Source organism: Mytilus galloprovincialis, chromosome 6 (genome assembly GCF_965363235.1).
Source record: "Mytilus galloprovincialis chromosome 6, xbMytGall1.hap1.1, whole genome shotgun sequence".
Classification (NCBI taxonomy): domain Eukaryota; kingdom Metazoa; phylum Mollusca; class Bivalvia; order Mytilida; family Mytilidae; genus Mytilus; species Mytilus galloprovincialis.
In genome coordinates, this window is record NC_134843.1 from 30,395,099 (window position 1) to 30,408,051 (window position 12,953).

Here is a 12,953-nt window from a genome sequence, read left to right on the forward strand (position 1 = left end):
GTTGGTCACCCCCTTAAGAATTGTAGAATTTTGTCATTAGGGCGTACTCATAATTTGACCAAACGATATGTATAGTAATCCTTGACTTGACTTAAGATTTCATCAAGATTTGTTTTTCGCTGCGAGTGTGGAGGCTCGGTGGAGGTCGTAAACGTAAACGTAATTAAGGGTGCTTTCTTACAGGGCCGCGTTACATATTTTGTGGATTTTTTTTTGTAAGGCAGCAACCATTTGATTTTCTGGGGGGGGGGGGGGGGGGGGGGCTATGGTTTTTTTTGGAAAAAAAAGTTTGTTTCCAGTTTTTGGAGAAAAAAATAATTCGTTTTTGATTCTGAGAAAAAAAAATTGTTTGTTTCACCCTCAACTGCCACTATATGTAATGCTAAAATTGAAAGAAAAAAATTGTTTTCGACTTGTCGCGAAAAAAATAGATTGTTTTTCGCCACAGGCGAAAAAAAATATTTGTCCAGAAAAAAAAACCATAGCCCCCCCCCAGAAAATCAAATGGTTGCTGCCTAAGCTAGTTTATCTACTTGGTTATTTTTCAACTCTTTATTTCCTCTTCGTTTTTTTTTAGGGGGGTTGTAAAACAACAATGTTGTTTTATCATTAATAATTTTCACCGAGTCAGGCTTTTATGTCGGCTGTTTTTTTAGTCTCGATCCATTTACAAGAAATCGGGAACAACTTTAAATGACTCAAATTCTTTTAGAGCTCAATTATAGTTTTAATTGAGGATATGTATGCATGATAAGAGTAGAGACATACTATAATACAATATGAGTAGAGACTATATATGTCTCTGTTTATACTAAGAGCAATTATTTCGTCCATGAAAGTACAGATAATGTATAGTCCGTGAAATTCTTCAGTAATATTTCAAAACTGTATGTAAATTGAAAGGATGTGAGATCTGGACATTTAGATGCATCAAGGTTTTGCCGCACTATACATAATTGGACCGTGACATGCATGACATAGGCGGATCAAGCCCCCCTCTTTTCTGGAAAAAAATTGGTTGATTACATAGAAAATCACTCAAGCACGACTGGATCGGGCCACCTCTTAGGGCAGTCAGTACCCCTCTCCCGAGGTCCCTTTTCTGCTTCTTTTCTGGACCAATATATGTCTTAATCCCATGTGGTAAGTCATTACCCGTATACATATAATAAACTTTATGTTTATATACCGGCTGAGAACTTCTAGGGGCTGGGCGCTGGGTCACTGAATTTCCAGTACATGTAACACACGGTAGCAATATTATTTTACAATAAAACAGGGGGCTGTCTTGTATGTAGGTAAAAGATCTACGTAGAGCTTATGTTTACCAGAGGCGGATTTAGGGGGGGGGGCGGGCCCCCCCCCCCCTTTTTGGGAAAAAATTTGGTTGCTTATATAGGGAATCACTGAAGCGTGACTAGAGCGGGCCCCCTCTTAGGTCAGTCAGTGGGCCCCCACTTATGAAAATTTCTGGATCCGCCACTGTTTACAGCCGATTGCATTGAGTGTGTAGTTAAAGGTAATATCTTTGGTTAGCTTGCTTACTAGCAAAACCGTGAAGTCATTATTAGGTCAGGCAAACAACACTCCTTTAAGAGTAGACTGGTCCGGCAGAAAACCAATCTATCTGTCTCATGTTAGGACTATACTACTTCGATAGAAGGGTAGTATACCTAACCTTATTATGTCTTCATGGTTCAGCTTAAAAGCAAGCTAACCAAGGATTCTATCTTTCCTTACACACTCAATGAAATCGGCTGTGTTGTGCAGCAAACCAGTATTTTGTAATATTTATATAAGTATGATTATTAAGGATATATGTCTTAAATCTGATAAATAATAAGACAGTTTTTACCCGTTTTTTTCCATAAAATATCGAATGGTGAGGATGTACAATACACAGACAAATAAACGAATATCGTACGAACATCTCGAGATTATGTCGCGTTATAGTAGTATCAGTGTTATTAATTGGGTTCTGCAACTTATACTAATCTTTGATTTTCGAATTTAAGGTAGCACAATACAAAGATTTTTTTACTTCCAATCACTAACCTTTGAAATGCTGTAACTTTCTTATGAATGCATAGAAAATAACAAAAGAGGTATATATAAATAGATAAAAGATAATTCTTTTAAATGAATGCAATATTTTTATTATGCAATCATTATGTAATCAATTATTATGTAATTAGTGGCAAAATGTGGATAAGTTCACTTGAATGAATTTAGCTCTATCATCTTTTTAACTATACAGAAAATTTTAACGAAATCTTAATCAACACATCATGGGCTTCAAAAGGGTGTCTCAGATTGTCTCTATGGTATTTCATTCTCTCATAAATCTCTAATTAGTGTAAACACCCTAACCACATAAAAGAAGATAATGTTTAATTAGGTGTAAAATTTGTTCTATACATTCTATCTGAAATCTGAGACACCCTTTTGTAGATAATGGCCATAAGAACAACATATAATAAAATCGACCCTCTAGGGATACCTATGAAGAAGCTAATTTCATTTGAAAGTGGAAATTTGGTGAAACATATTTTAGACACAGCTAATATTATAATTGGTTACATAATTATTGCATAATACTAACATTGCATTAATTTGAAAGAGTAATCTGTTAGCTATCCAAAACTACCACTTTTATAAATTTTCAAGCATTATTAAGAAAGTTACAGCATTTTAAAACTTGGGAGTTGGAGTTATAAAATCTTTGTATTGTGCTACCTTTTAAAGGCAAAAAAGTCATATCTTTTCCTTTATATATGTTCCATGCAAGAAATCAATAAAGCTTTCAATCATATTTAAGCCAGCATTACTATTAGGTAAACAGTTAATTGAGAATTGAGTTGATATATGGTCATACCTTTTCTATACCTAAAAAAACGTTGTAGTTTCATGTGATTCGTCCTGAGGTTATTTTTTCCGAAATAATAATAAGCATCTCTAGTCAAAATATGTTGGGTATATGGCAAGAGACAGAAACTCAATGACACAATCAACGAAGTATCTATACAGTATCATACGTCAAGCTTCAGATCTAGAAGGGCTGACATCCCGAATTCCTGGAAAAAAACATGCTTTCCCCGAACCCGAAAAAATATCCATTGATTCAAATGTCCCGATAAGTGTATTAAAATCCAGAATTCCCGCGAAAGACCCAATCCCGAATTTTCTCTAAAATAAGGATCAACCCTGTCCCAAACACATTACATTATGCCCTACAGTTCTGATCAGGCAATATCTTAATTGACCAGAGTATATGATAATACATTGTACGTTAATGATTTAAGGTGTAACTACTTTTCAATCTCGATCATATAGCAAGTTATTTGACATCTTTAACATAAACGGTGCTAGTGAATAAGGGTGAAGTTGGTTTTCTATCACTACCCTATCATTAGGGCATATTTAAACACTTGTTGAACATCCAAGCACTAATTTGATATAGTGATTAAAGGTGCTGAGGGAGTTCTATCACTATCCTATCACATAGGCATTTGAAGACTCACACAAAAATGGTAATTGCATCGTTATTTCAGGCGGACTTTTTATGGCCCCGCAACGAAGTTGTCGGTGCCATATAGTTTTACCCTTGTCCAAAATTCCGAAATTCTGATATTCCGAAATTCCGTAATTCCGTCATTCTGTCATTCCGCAACAAACCATTATACAGTGTTTTTTTTCTAAACGCGTTCAGATATTGGACTGATTTTTGGCATGTGAGTTAACCATGATGAGTTACAAATCAAGTTCAAGTTTCGTTCCCCATCACTAATATTTGCCGAAATTACAGACTTTGGACTTTGAGAAATTGTTGAAAATCACAGTTATACAGACTTTTTTTCTAAACGCCTTCAGATATTGGGCTGATTTTTTATATGCGAGTTAACCATGATGAGTTACAGATCAAGCATAGGTTTTGCTCCGCTTCGCTAATTTTTGCTGAAATTACAGGCTTTGGACTTCGATAAATTATTGAAAATCATAGTTATACGGATTTTTTTTCTATACCCCTCCAGATTTTGAGCTGATTGAACCATCATGTTTGTGTCCACATGTGTTACTGAAATTGCAGATTTTTCAACTTTTTGGGACGGGCCATTCGTGTCGCTTTGACACATCTATTTTTTTTTTTTTTTTTTTTTTTATCAATATCCCTTTACTTGGGCATTGAACCCTCACACACCTACATAAAACGGACCAGTGGTGATAACCTATTGATTTGTATCGGTTGCGGGTTATCTATCCAATATAAACAGACTAATGATGCTAAGGTAGTGATTTGTATAGGGAGCTGACCACCAATCCTACTATACTGACAGACCCGTGGTGGTTGACTAATGATTTGTATGGGTACCTGACAACCAATCCTACTATACTGACAGACCCGTGGTGGTCGACTAATGATTTGTATGGGTACCTGACAACCAATCCTACTATACTGACATACTAAATAAATGGTGATTGGCAAGTGATTTTTCTAGGTGAGTGATCATCTATGCTATATTATACTGAAACACCAGTTGTGATTGTAGAGTGATTTGTATAGGTAGCTAACCATCTTGCTTATATAATACCGACCGACCAGCGATGATTGGTTAATGATTTGTATAGGTAGCTGACCATCTATCCTATATCATACTGACAGACCAGCGATGATTGAGTAATGATTTGTATAGGTAGCTGACCATCTATCCTATATCATACTGACAGACCAGTGGTAATTGGCTAGTGACATGTATAGGTAGCTGAGCATCTATCCTATATAATACTGACAGACCAGTGGTGATGGACTAATGATTTGTATAGGTCAATGCTGACCATCTATCCTATATTATACTGACATACCAGTGGTAATTGGCTAGTGACATGTATAGGTAGCTGAGCATCTATCCTATATAATACTGACAGACCAGTGGTGATGGACTAATGATTTGTATAGGTCAATGCTGACCATCTATCCTATATTATACTGACATACCAGTGGTAATTGGCTAGTGACATGTATAGGTAGCTGACCATCTATCCTATATAATACTGACAGACCAGTAGTGATTGGCTAGTGATTTGTATATTAGGTAGCTGACCATCTATCCTATATCCTATATCCTACTAACAGCCAGTGGTGATGGACTAGTGATTTGTATAGGTAGCTGACCATCTATCCTATATAATACTGACAGACCAGTGGTAATTGGTTAGTGATTTGTATAGGTAGCTGACAATCTTTCCTTTATTATACTGACATACCAATGGTACAATATAGCTGACCATCTATCCTATATTATACTGACAGACCAGTGGTGATTGGTAAGTGAATTGATTAGGTAGCTGGACATCTATCCTATATAACACTGACAGACCAATGGTGATTAGTTACTGATTTGTATTGGTAGCTGACCATCTATCCTATATTATATTGACATACCAGTGGTTATTGGTTATTGATTTGTATAGGTAGCTGACAATCTATCCTATAATACTGAGACCAGTGGTGATTTGCTTGATTTGTAAAGGTAGATTGTCATCTATGCTATATTATACTGACAAACCAGTGGGGATTGGCTAATGATTCGTATAGGTATCCATACATCTATCTGTATTATACTGACATACCAGTGGTGATAGGCTAGTGGTCTGTATAGCCTATAAGTAGCTGACTATCTATCCTATATTATACTGATATACCAGTGGTGATTGGCTTGTGATTTATATAGGTAACTGACCATCTATCCTATATCATACTGACAGACCAGTGATGTTTGACTTGTGATTTGTATAGGTAGCTGACCATCTATCATATATTATACTGACATACCAGTGGTGATTAGCTAGTGGTTTGTATAGGTAGCTAACCATCTATCCTATATAATACTGACACACCAGTGGTGGTTGACTAGTGATGTGTATAGGTAGCTGACCATCTATCTTATATAATACTGACACACCAGTGGTGATATGCAAGTGATTTGTATAGGTAACTGACAATTTAATCTGTAGTCAACTGACAGACCAGTGGTGATTGACTAGCGATATATATGGTTACCCGACCATCTTTTCTATAATATTCTGACAGATCAGTGGTGATTTGTATACGTTGGTCTATGTAGCTTTGAAGTCTCATCATTCTTGGCAGTAGATCATGGATTTGTACTGACAGTTGGCCATAAACGAGAACCATCTGAGCATATCGAAATCACAGAATAATGCTTCTTATAGGTACCGTGGATTCATCATTATTCTTTGTTTACCATTTTTCATAGATTTCGTGGGTAAGGTAAACCACAATTTTCATTGTTCTATAAAGTATAAATTTTCTATAAGCTTGTATATAGATAATGGCAAAATCATGAAAACAAGGATCCAGGGAAAAACAAGTTTTCCTCAATCCACAAAAATTGGTGCTCCTGAAAATAATGAACATATATATTTGTTTTTTGTTCATCATAAATCAGGCTGCTAGTTTTCTCTTTTGAATTGCTTTACATTTATCATTTTGGAGAGTTTTATAACTGGCTATGTTTTATTGGTTTTGCTCATTAATGAAGGTGGTACAGTGACCTGCATTTGCTAATTTCTACATCATTGGTCTCTTGTGAAGTGTTGTCTCATTGGCAACCACACAACATCTTATTTCTATAGTGCCTGTGTTATAACACTGATCAGTTTGGTGAAATAAATTTAAACAAAACTGGAAGTATCTTGACCTATGATGGTTTACTTTTACAAATTGTGACTTGGATGGTGAGTTTTCTCATTAGCACTCATACCACCCTTCTTATATCTATTTACATCACAACATGGAGCACACCAGGATGGGATCTCCCTCCACTTTGAAATGCCAGTTAATAGAATAGTTGGATATGGTAATAATTTTTTCGACCTTCCACTTTAAAATGCCAGTTAATAGAATAGTTGGATATGGTAATAATTTTTTCGATCTTCTTCTCTCCTCCTTACTGAAGATTTGTGAGTAATAAATAAAAGGAACTATATGACAATACTTTAGATTTATTTCTGTAATATTTACAGTTGCCATAATGTATAATATTTGACTGCACAAATTTTGTGCATAGATACAATAGTAATATTTCAACAATTCATATATCTGTAAGGAACATATTTAACAAAAATATCATTTTTTATCATTACAACTATGTTCATATCATGACAGTTTACTGTAGGCTTAGTAATTTGCATGTATACCATACATTTAATCTTGATAAAAAAAATTGATTGTTGAATTATTTTCTATTTAATTAAAATTTTGGCAATTTTAAAATGTGCAATTTCTACTAAATGCAATGAGAAATAAAACTTGTAAAGCAAAATCAAAATTCTATCTAAGATTCTCTTCTTGGTTTGTGAAAATAAAAGGAGTATTCTAAAATGTAAAATAATAAAATATTCAATATTTCAGTACATGTTATAAGTATTTAGCCATTTCATTTTTTGATCATATTTTATAGAATAAAAACTTTTTTAAATTTGATTTTTGCTATATTTGAAAAGTGAGTAAGTAGGTGCTTGGTGTATATAAGACAACAATCTCATAAAATACTTAGAAATAATCAATATATAAAAAGAACAGTACTTTAATTGCTGTTTTCTTTTATTGCTGAACTTAAGCTGCTGTTTCCAAATAAAATGAGGACCATCTACTGTGCATCCCACAAAAAAAGTGGTTTTACATAAAATTATCTGTATTAGCAAATCAGAAATTAAAATTCTCTGTAAATTTTTTAACTCTTTATGGTTATAAAGAGTTAAAAAATTTACAGATGATTTCAATTTCTGATTCAATTATATAAATCTGCATTAAGAGCATAAAACAACCTGAAAAGATTTTAAAACAGCAACTTGCATGAGAATTTTTTTGCTTCTGTTACTGTTGCCTTCCAAATTTGATTTTTCAATTTAAAATTTAAAAAAAATTATTATTTTTCGTTAAAAATCACTTTTTGAGACAAGCAGGACACACAGATAGATTAGAAAAGACCACCTTTTTTTAAAACTTCAAATACAAAATAAATGGCAACTTAAATAATAAATAGTTTAAATATCTAAATGTTCAAATCTAAAAATCTTCCCCAATTAAAACTATAGAAAATGTTTTTCTCTGGTCATTCTTGCCCAAGGAAACTGTTACAGAAAAGAACAAAGTCATAACAGAGAGATCATTCAACCTTGCTCTTGAATATTCAAATATATTCAATTCTTGACAATGGCAAGATATAACAAATAAGAAAATGAAATTCAACAAAAAAATGAACACAACTATTTCATAAATGCAAGGAGTTACAGCCCTTTAATAACAAGAGTTATAACCCCTGGATAATACTAGAGTATTGCAGAAAAGCAAATAAAACAAAAAAATAAAATAACTAGAACACAAGCGGTTTTGTTCTTATTAAATATTAAAAAAGCTGGATATGATGTATAAATAGCATGTTTTACTAAAGTATATACCCTTTTATTGCTTTTATCTTTAATCAGCAGTATTTAAATTTATTTTCATAATAAAATTTTCAATGAACACAATATTTTAAGAATGAGACAATTTTAGACTAGTAAAAACTTACAAAAAGTCTGCCATTTAATGTTCTCTAACATATACTAACATCTAATTGTCTAAAGCAATTGTATAATTAAGAATGTTTTTTACATAATACAAAATGATGGATAATTTACAATTTAATGACATAAGTGGCAGATTCAGTATCTGATACTCCTCGATGATTTCTACGTAATTATTTTTGTAATTTCAAAAATAAAATAGAAAATTGCTGAACTTAACTACAAAAAAAAGTACAAAAAAGCTTGCTAAGAGAAAAATAAACCATATCATTTTCACGAATTTTGTGTTAAAAGGTTCAAAATTCTTTTCTTTTTCGAAATATGCGAAAAATGATAGATCGTAAGTCAGATATAAAAAGAATTGAAAACCATTTCCAAAAAGGAGCATATAGAAAACCTCTAATTTTTAATCATTCACTTATCAAAAATAATATGCATGAAAAATTCAAAATATGATCATCTATAAAAGTAAATTTATAAAAGAAGCTAATTTTAGGACATTTTGATTTATGAATTTCTTATGGAGATCAAAACATGATTTTCAAACATGCGCTGGATTTAAAAAAAATAATCACTATGACACTAATGAAGTTCTGTCTAAAAAATAATAATGTTTGGGCACCAATAAATGAACACAAGAATGCCTTAAGGCAAACATGACAAAGGACACACCATTGCGTGAAAACTCTGTAAACCTATGGCACTTAGATAAGACACTGTCTGATAATGATATGCATATTCATAAAATTTCCTGGGTCTTTCATAGGCATTTCAATTTGTCATACAGTTGGGAAATATCCATCAAAAGTAAAACAATAAAGTTGTTTTTATATGCAGTAAAGCAGATCATCAATTGTTCATTTTTTTTCATTCATTATACTTTCAGTCAATAGTAAAAGTAAACCAGAAATTTGTTCTTGTATGTAGTAAAGCAGTCTATCTCAGATCTTTAACAGTTATTTGATCAAATATTATAAAACCAACAATTTTTTTCTACTTTGAAAATGTTTTAAACTATTTTCTAGGTTAATATTTTTAGCACTTACTGAATATTGTAGCCCACTTTCTCCAATATTAGTTTTTAAAATCAGGAGAAAATTGATTTTTTTAGTATAATTTTATTGGATGGGACATGATTGTATTTGCTACCCTTTTGTTGAACCAGAACAGTAAGTATAACTATTGATTTATTGCATGAATTTTTACCATTTCATAGAATATAACATTACAAGGTATCTAAAAACATTTCAAAAATGGGACATGATTGTATTTGCTACCCTTTTGTTGAACCAGAACAGTAAGTATAACTATTGATTTATTGCATGAATTTTTACCATTTCATAGAATATAACATTACAAGGCATCTAAAAACATTTCAAAAATTGGACGAAGTTTTTACAAAGGCACCAAGGAAAACTATTTGCATCAACTTGAATAAATATCCTTAAAAGCACATTTATTAAAATAAAATATAACAAATATAACAAGTGTGGCCACAATGCCACATACCAATTTACAACAATTGGCCAACCAAAATAAACAAATAATGGCCAAACAAGAAATAGAAACTCTTGCTATTAACTAATCAACAAGTAACATTTTCCAACCTATCAACCTGATTGGTCAAATTTCTGACATTTCAATCTGATTGGTCAAATGAACTCATTTCCTATATCATGGTCTATAAAATGTACACCTCAAGATCACATGATCAGTAAAAGTCAACAAGCAGACGCTGCTTGAAAAAAGTCATAAAAAATATCAAGTAAAAACTTGATCTGCACTTTTGAGTCACTCTCCACAAAAACTGTCATGCTTAAGCTAAAAATAGCTTTTCCATCGATCAAAAATCCTATCTGCTGAAAAGCCATACCATATCACCGCTTTATCACAACATTTCAAACAGACGAAAATTCTTTGCCAATCAAAACAAAAGTCTGCAATCATGACTGTTTGTTCTCATGCCATCCTATACCTTCCAGCCCCGACAACAAAATGTTTGTGGAACAAACTATAAATAGAATATATTATTCTGCTGCCTCTACAGCTTCAATCACAGATCACGGTTAATTAAAACCAAGCACTTAACTGACTACTCATCATCCTTGTCAGGCTGAGGCTTGACATCACATGCTTCAAACAGCTCCTCTGGGGTGTATCCCAAGAGACTGTGAAGATCACAAACAAATCTGTACACATAACGCTTGCCGGCGGTTTTGTGTATAATGTTTTTGTCATAATAGTATCTAAGACCCCTGCTTAACTTTTCATAGTTCATTTTGGGTTTGTTTTTACGAATTCCCCATCTTCGTGCAACTTCATCAGGATCAGATAGCTTGAACTCCCATCCATCTCCTGACCAGCTTATGAAATGTTGACATGACTTGTCCGTCAGCTGTTCAAGTAAAAATTGCCACAACTGTATTGGTCCGCTTCCTATAAATGTAAATAAAGATACCTTAAGTATATACTTATATTGCTAAATATTATGAAAATTCATTGTAGATAAATATGTTTAACTATTTCTCGAAATTCACCAGCCACAATGACCAAAAGCATTTACAGTGAAGAAATAACCTAGTGAAAACAAATATTTATCAATGAATATGTCATCAATATGTTTGAAACCGTGCAAAACTCTCAAAGGTTTTCAAGGTCATTAAAACTCCCCTCGTCATGAATGAAACTGAAAATCACATTGATGCTTTCTAAATTGCTTTATATAATGCCAAAAAAACAAAACAAAAAGTATTATTTATCAAATACTGATGATTTAAAGTTTGATTTGACAATACCCAAGGTTCCATAAGATTCCTGTTGAACATAAATTGGGAAAACATGGTCTATTAACACTAACCTGAGTAACCAGCAAGTGCTGCCGCCTGTATCATAGGTTTACTCTCCGTACTGTACATATCTGTTGGTGATGACTGGATACTACGATATCCACCACTATTACGACTAGACCAGCTCTCGTTCAGTTCCTGTTGGATACAGTCATGTTGAGACCACGGACATTCCTGTTTAATTGTGGGAACCATCTGATAGGGTTGTTGGTCATAGTATGGATCTTGTGGAATGAATGGGTCTAAAAGGAAAAGTTCAAATTCCAAATTACTTGAGTTAAACAAATTAAAATACCAAGTTTTATCAACTGATCTTTTTTTAGATTTTAAAATACTAATATAAGATAAGATGTCCTTTCACAAGTATTTCTTTTTCCTTCAATATCAAACCAACTTCTATTTATAGATAAAAAAAAAAAAAAACTCAACTCAAGTCTTTTGGAGAAGAAAGTGTATTTAGATGTTGCTGCTTAATGCAAGTATTTTTTTTAAAGTCTTTTCAATACCAGTCAATTTTGTAAATATTTATATACTTACTTCGACACATGTTGTCAATAGGTGGTCTATATTTTTGTTCTGGAATCATTGGATAAAACTCTGTAGGACTGTGGTCATAGTAACTGTTGTTATGGAGACTCTCCACACTCTGGTAATCAGATGTATCTTCGTAAGCCTCACTTTCATTCAAAGCTTTGATAGAATCACTGATTTGACTGCCATATGAACCTGAAACACAATGATAAAAATGAAAACTTTTGTTTTAAAGAGTCATAACACACAAACAGGGTGACAAAAGCTTATTACTATAGTTTAAAGGGAGATAACTCATAAAAACTTGAGGCTAAGTGCAGATTTTTCTTGTTACTTCCCAATGGCTGTTCCAGTTGCCATTTAAACTAAAATATTTTTCTCATGAAATCTCTCTTTTCTTTATCAAATGAGTTAAACCTGGATTTTATTACAATCTCATTCATTCACATAACTTCAAATTAGAGGAAAAATACATATTTTTTAATTCCACCTTTTCAACTGAAATACTGGAACTAGAACGTCATAGATAATTACACATGTAGATAATTCCTATTTAAGTAAGATATAATTATTTACTTACATTTGTTGTCTACATATGGTGTTGACTTGTTATCAACATAACCTGAAAAAACAAACAAATTATTTATTTAATTTTTATTTATCACTTTATAAACAAATAAACAATGATAAAAATATCGTTCTAGAAGTCAATATCAAGAACTTAAATTATCCATTTTCATAACACATTTGAAATTAAAACATTTACAAAAATCATAGAATGCAAATGAAAACAAGGCATTCATTACACTTGACAAGATCAATACATCCTCTTATTTAGTCATGTGTTTTGGTTAGATCAAGTTTTGTATCAAATTATTAAACTGTCAATCTCCCAAAACACTTTCATTTCAGACATTTACAGGTCTGTATAACCCTTTTCAAAAGAGCACTGAATATGTATTCTGTAGTATACACTGAAGTTGGCTA

General features: G+C 32.5%; 1 protein-coding gene across 3 annotated transcripts in view; it reads right to left on the reverse strand.

Moving 5' to 3' along the window:
• Window positions 1–7,007: 7,007 nt before the first annotated feature.
• Window positions 7,008–12,953, reverse strand: part of LOC143079340 (protein C-ets-1-like) — a 37,519-nt gene continuing 31,573 nt past the window's right edge. For all 3 annotated transcript variants that reach the window (XM_076254594.1, XM_076254595.1, XM_076254596.1), the window contains 4 exons: window positions 12,547–12,588; window positions 11,973–12,161; window positions 11,447–11,677; window positions 7,008–11,025 (listed from right to left, as the gene is read on the reverse strand). In XM_076254594.1, the coding sequence (XP_076110709.1) occupies window positions 10,682–11,025; window positions 11,447–11,677; window positions 11,973–12,161; window positions 12,547–12,588 (806 nt within the window). In that variant the 3' untranslated portion in view covers window positions 7,008–10,681. The remainder of the gene's footprint in view (window positions 11,026–11,446; window positions 11,678–11,972; window positions 12,162–12,546; window positions 12,589–12,953) is intronic.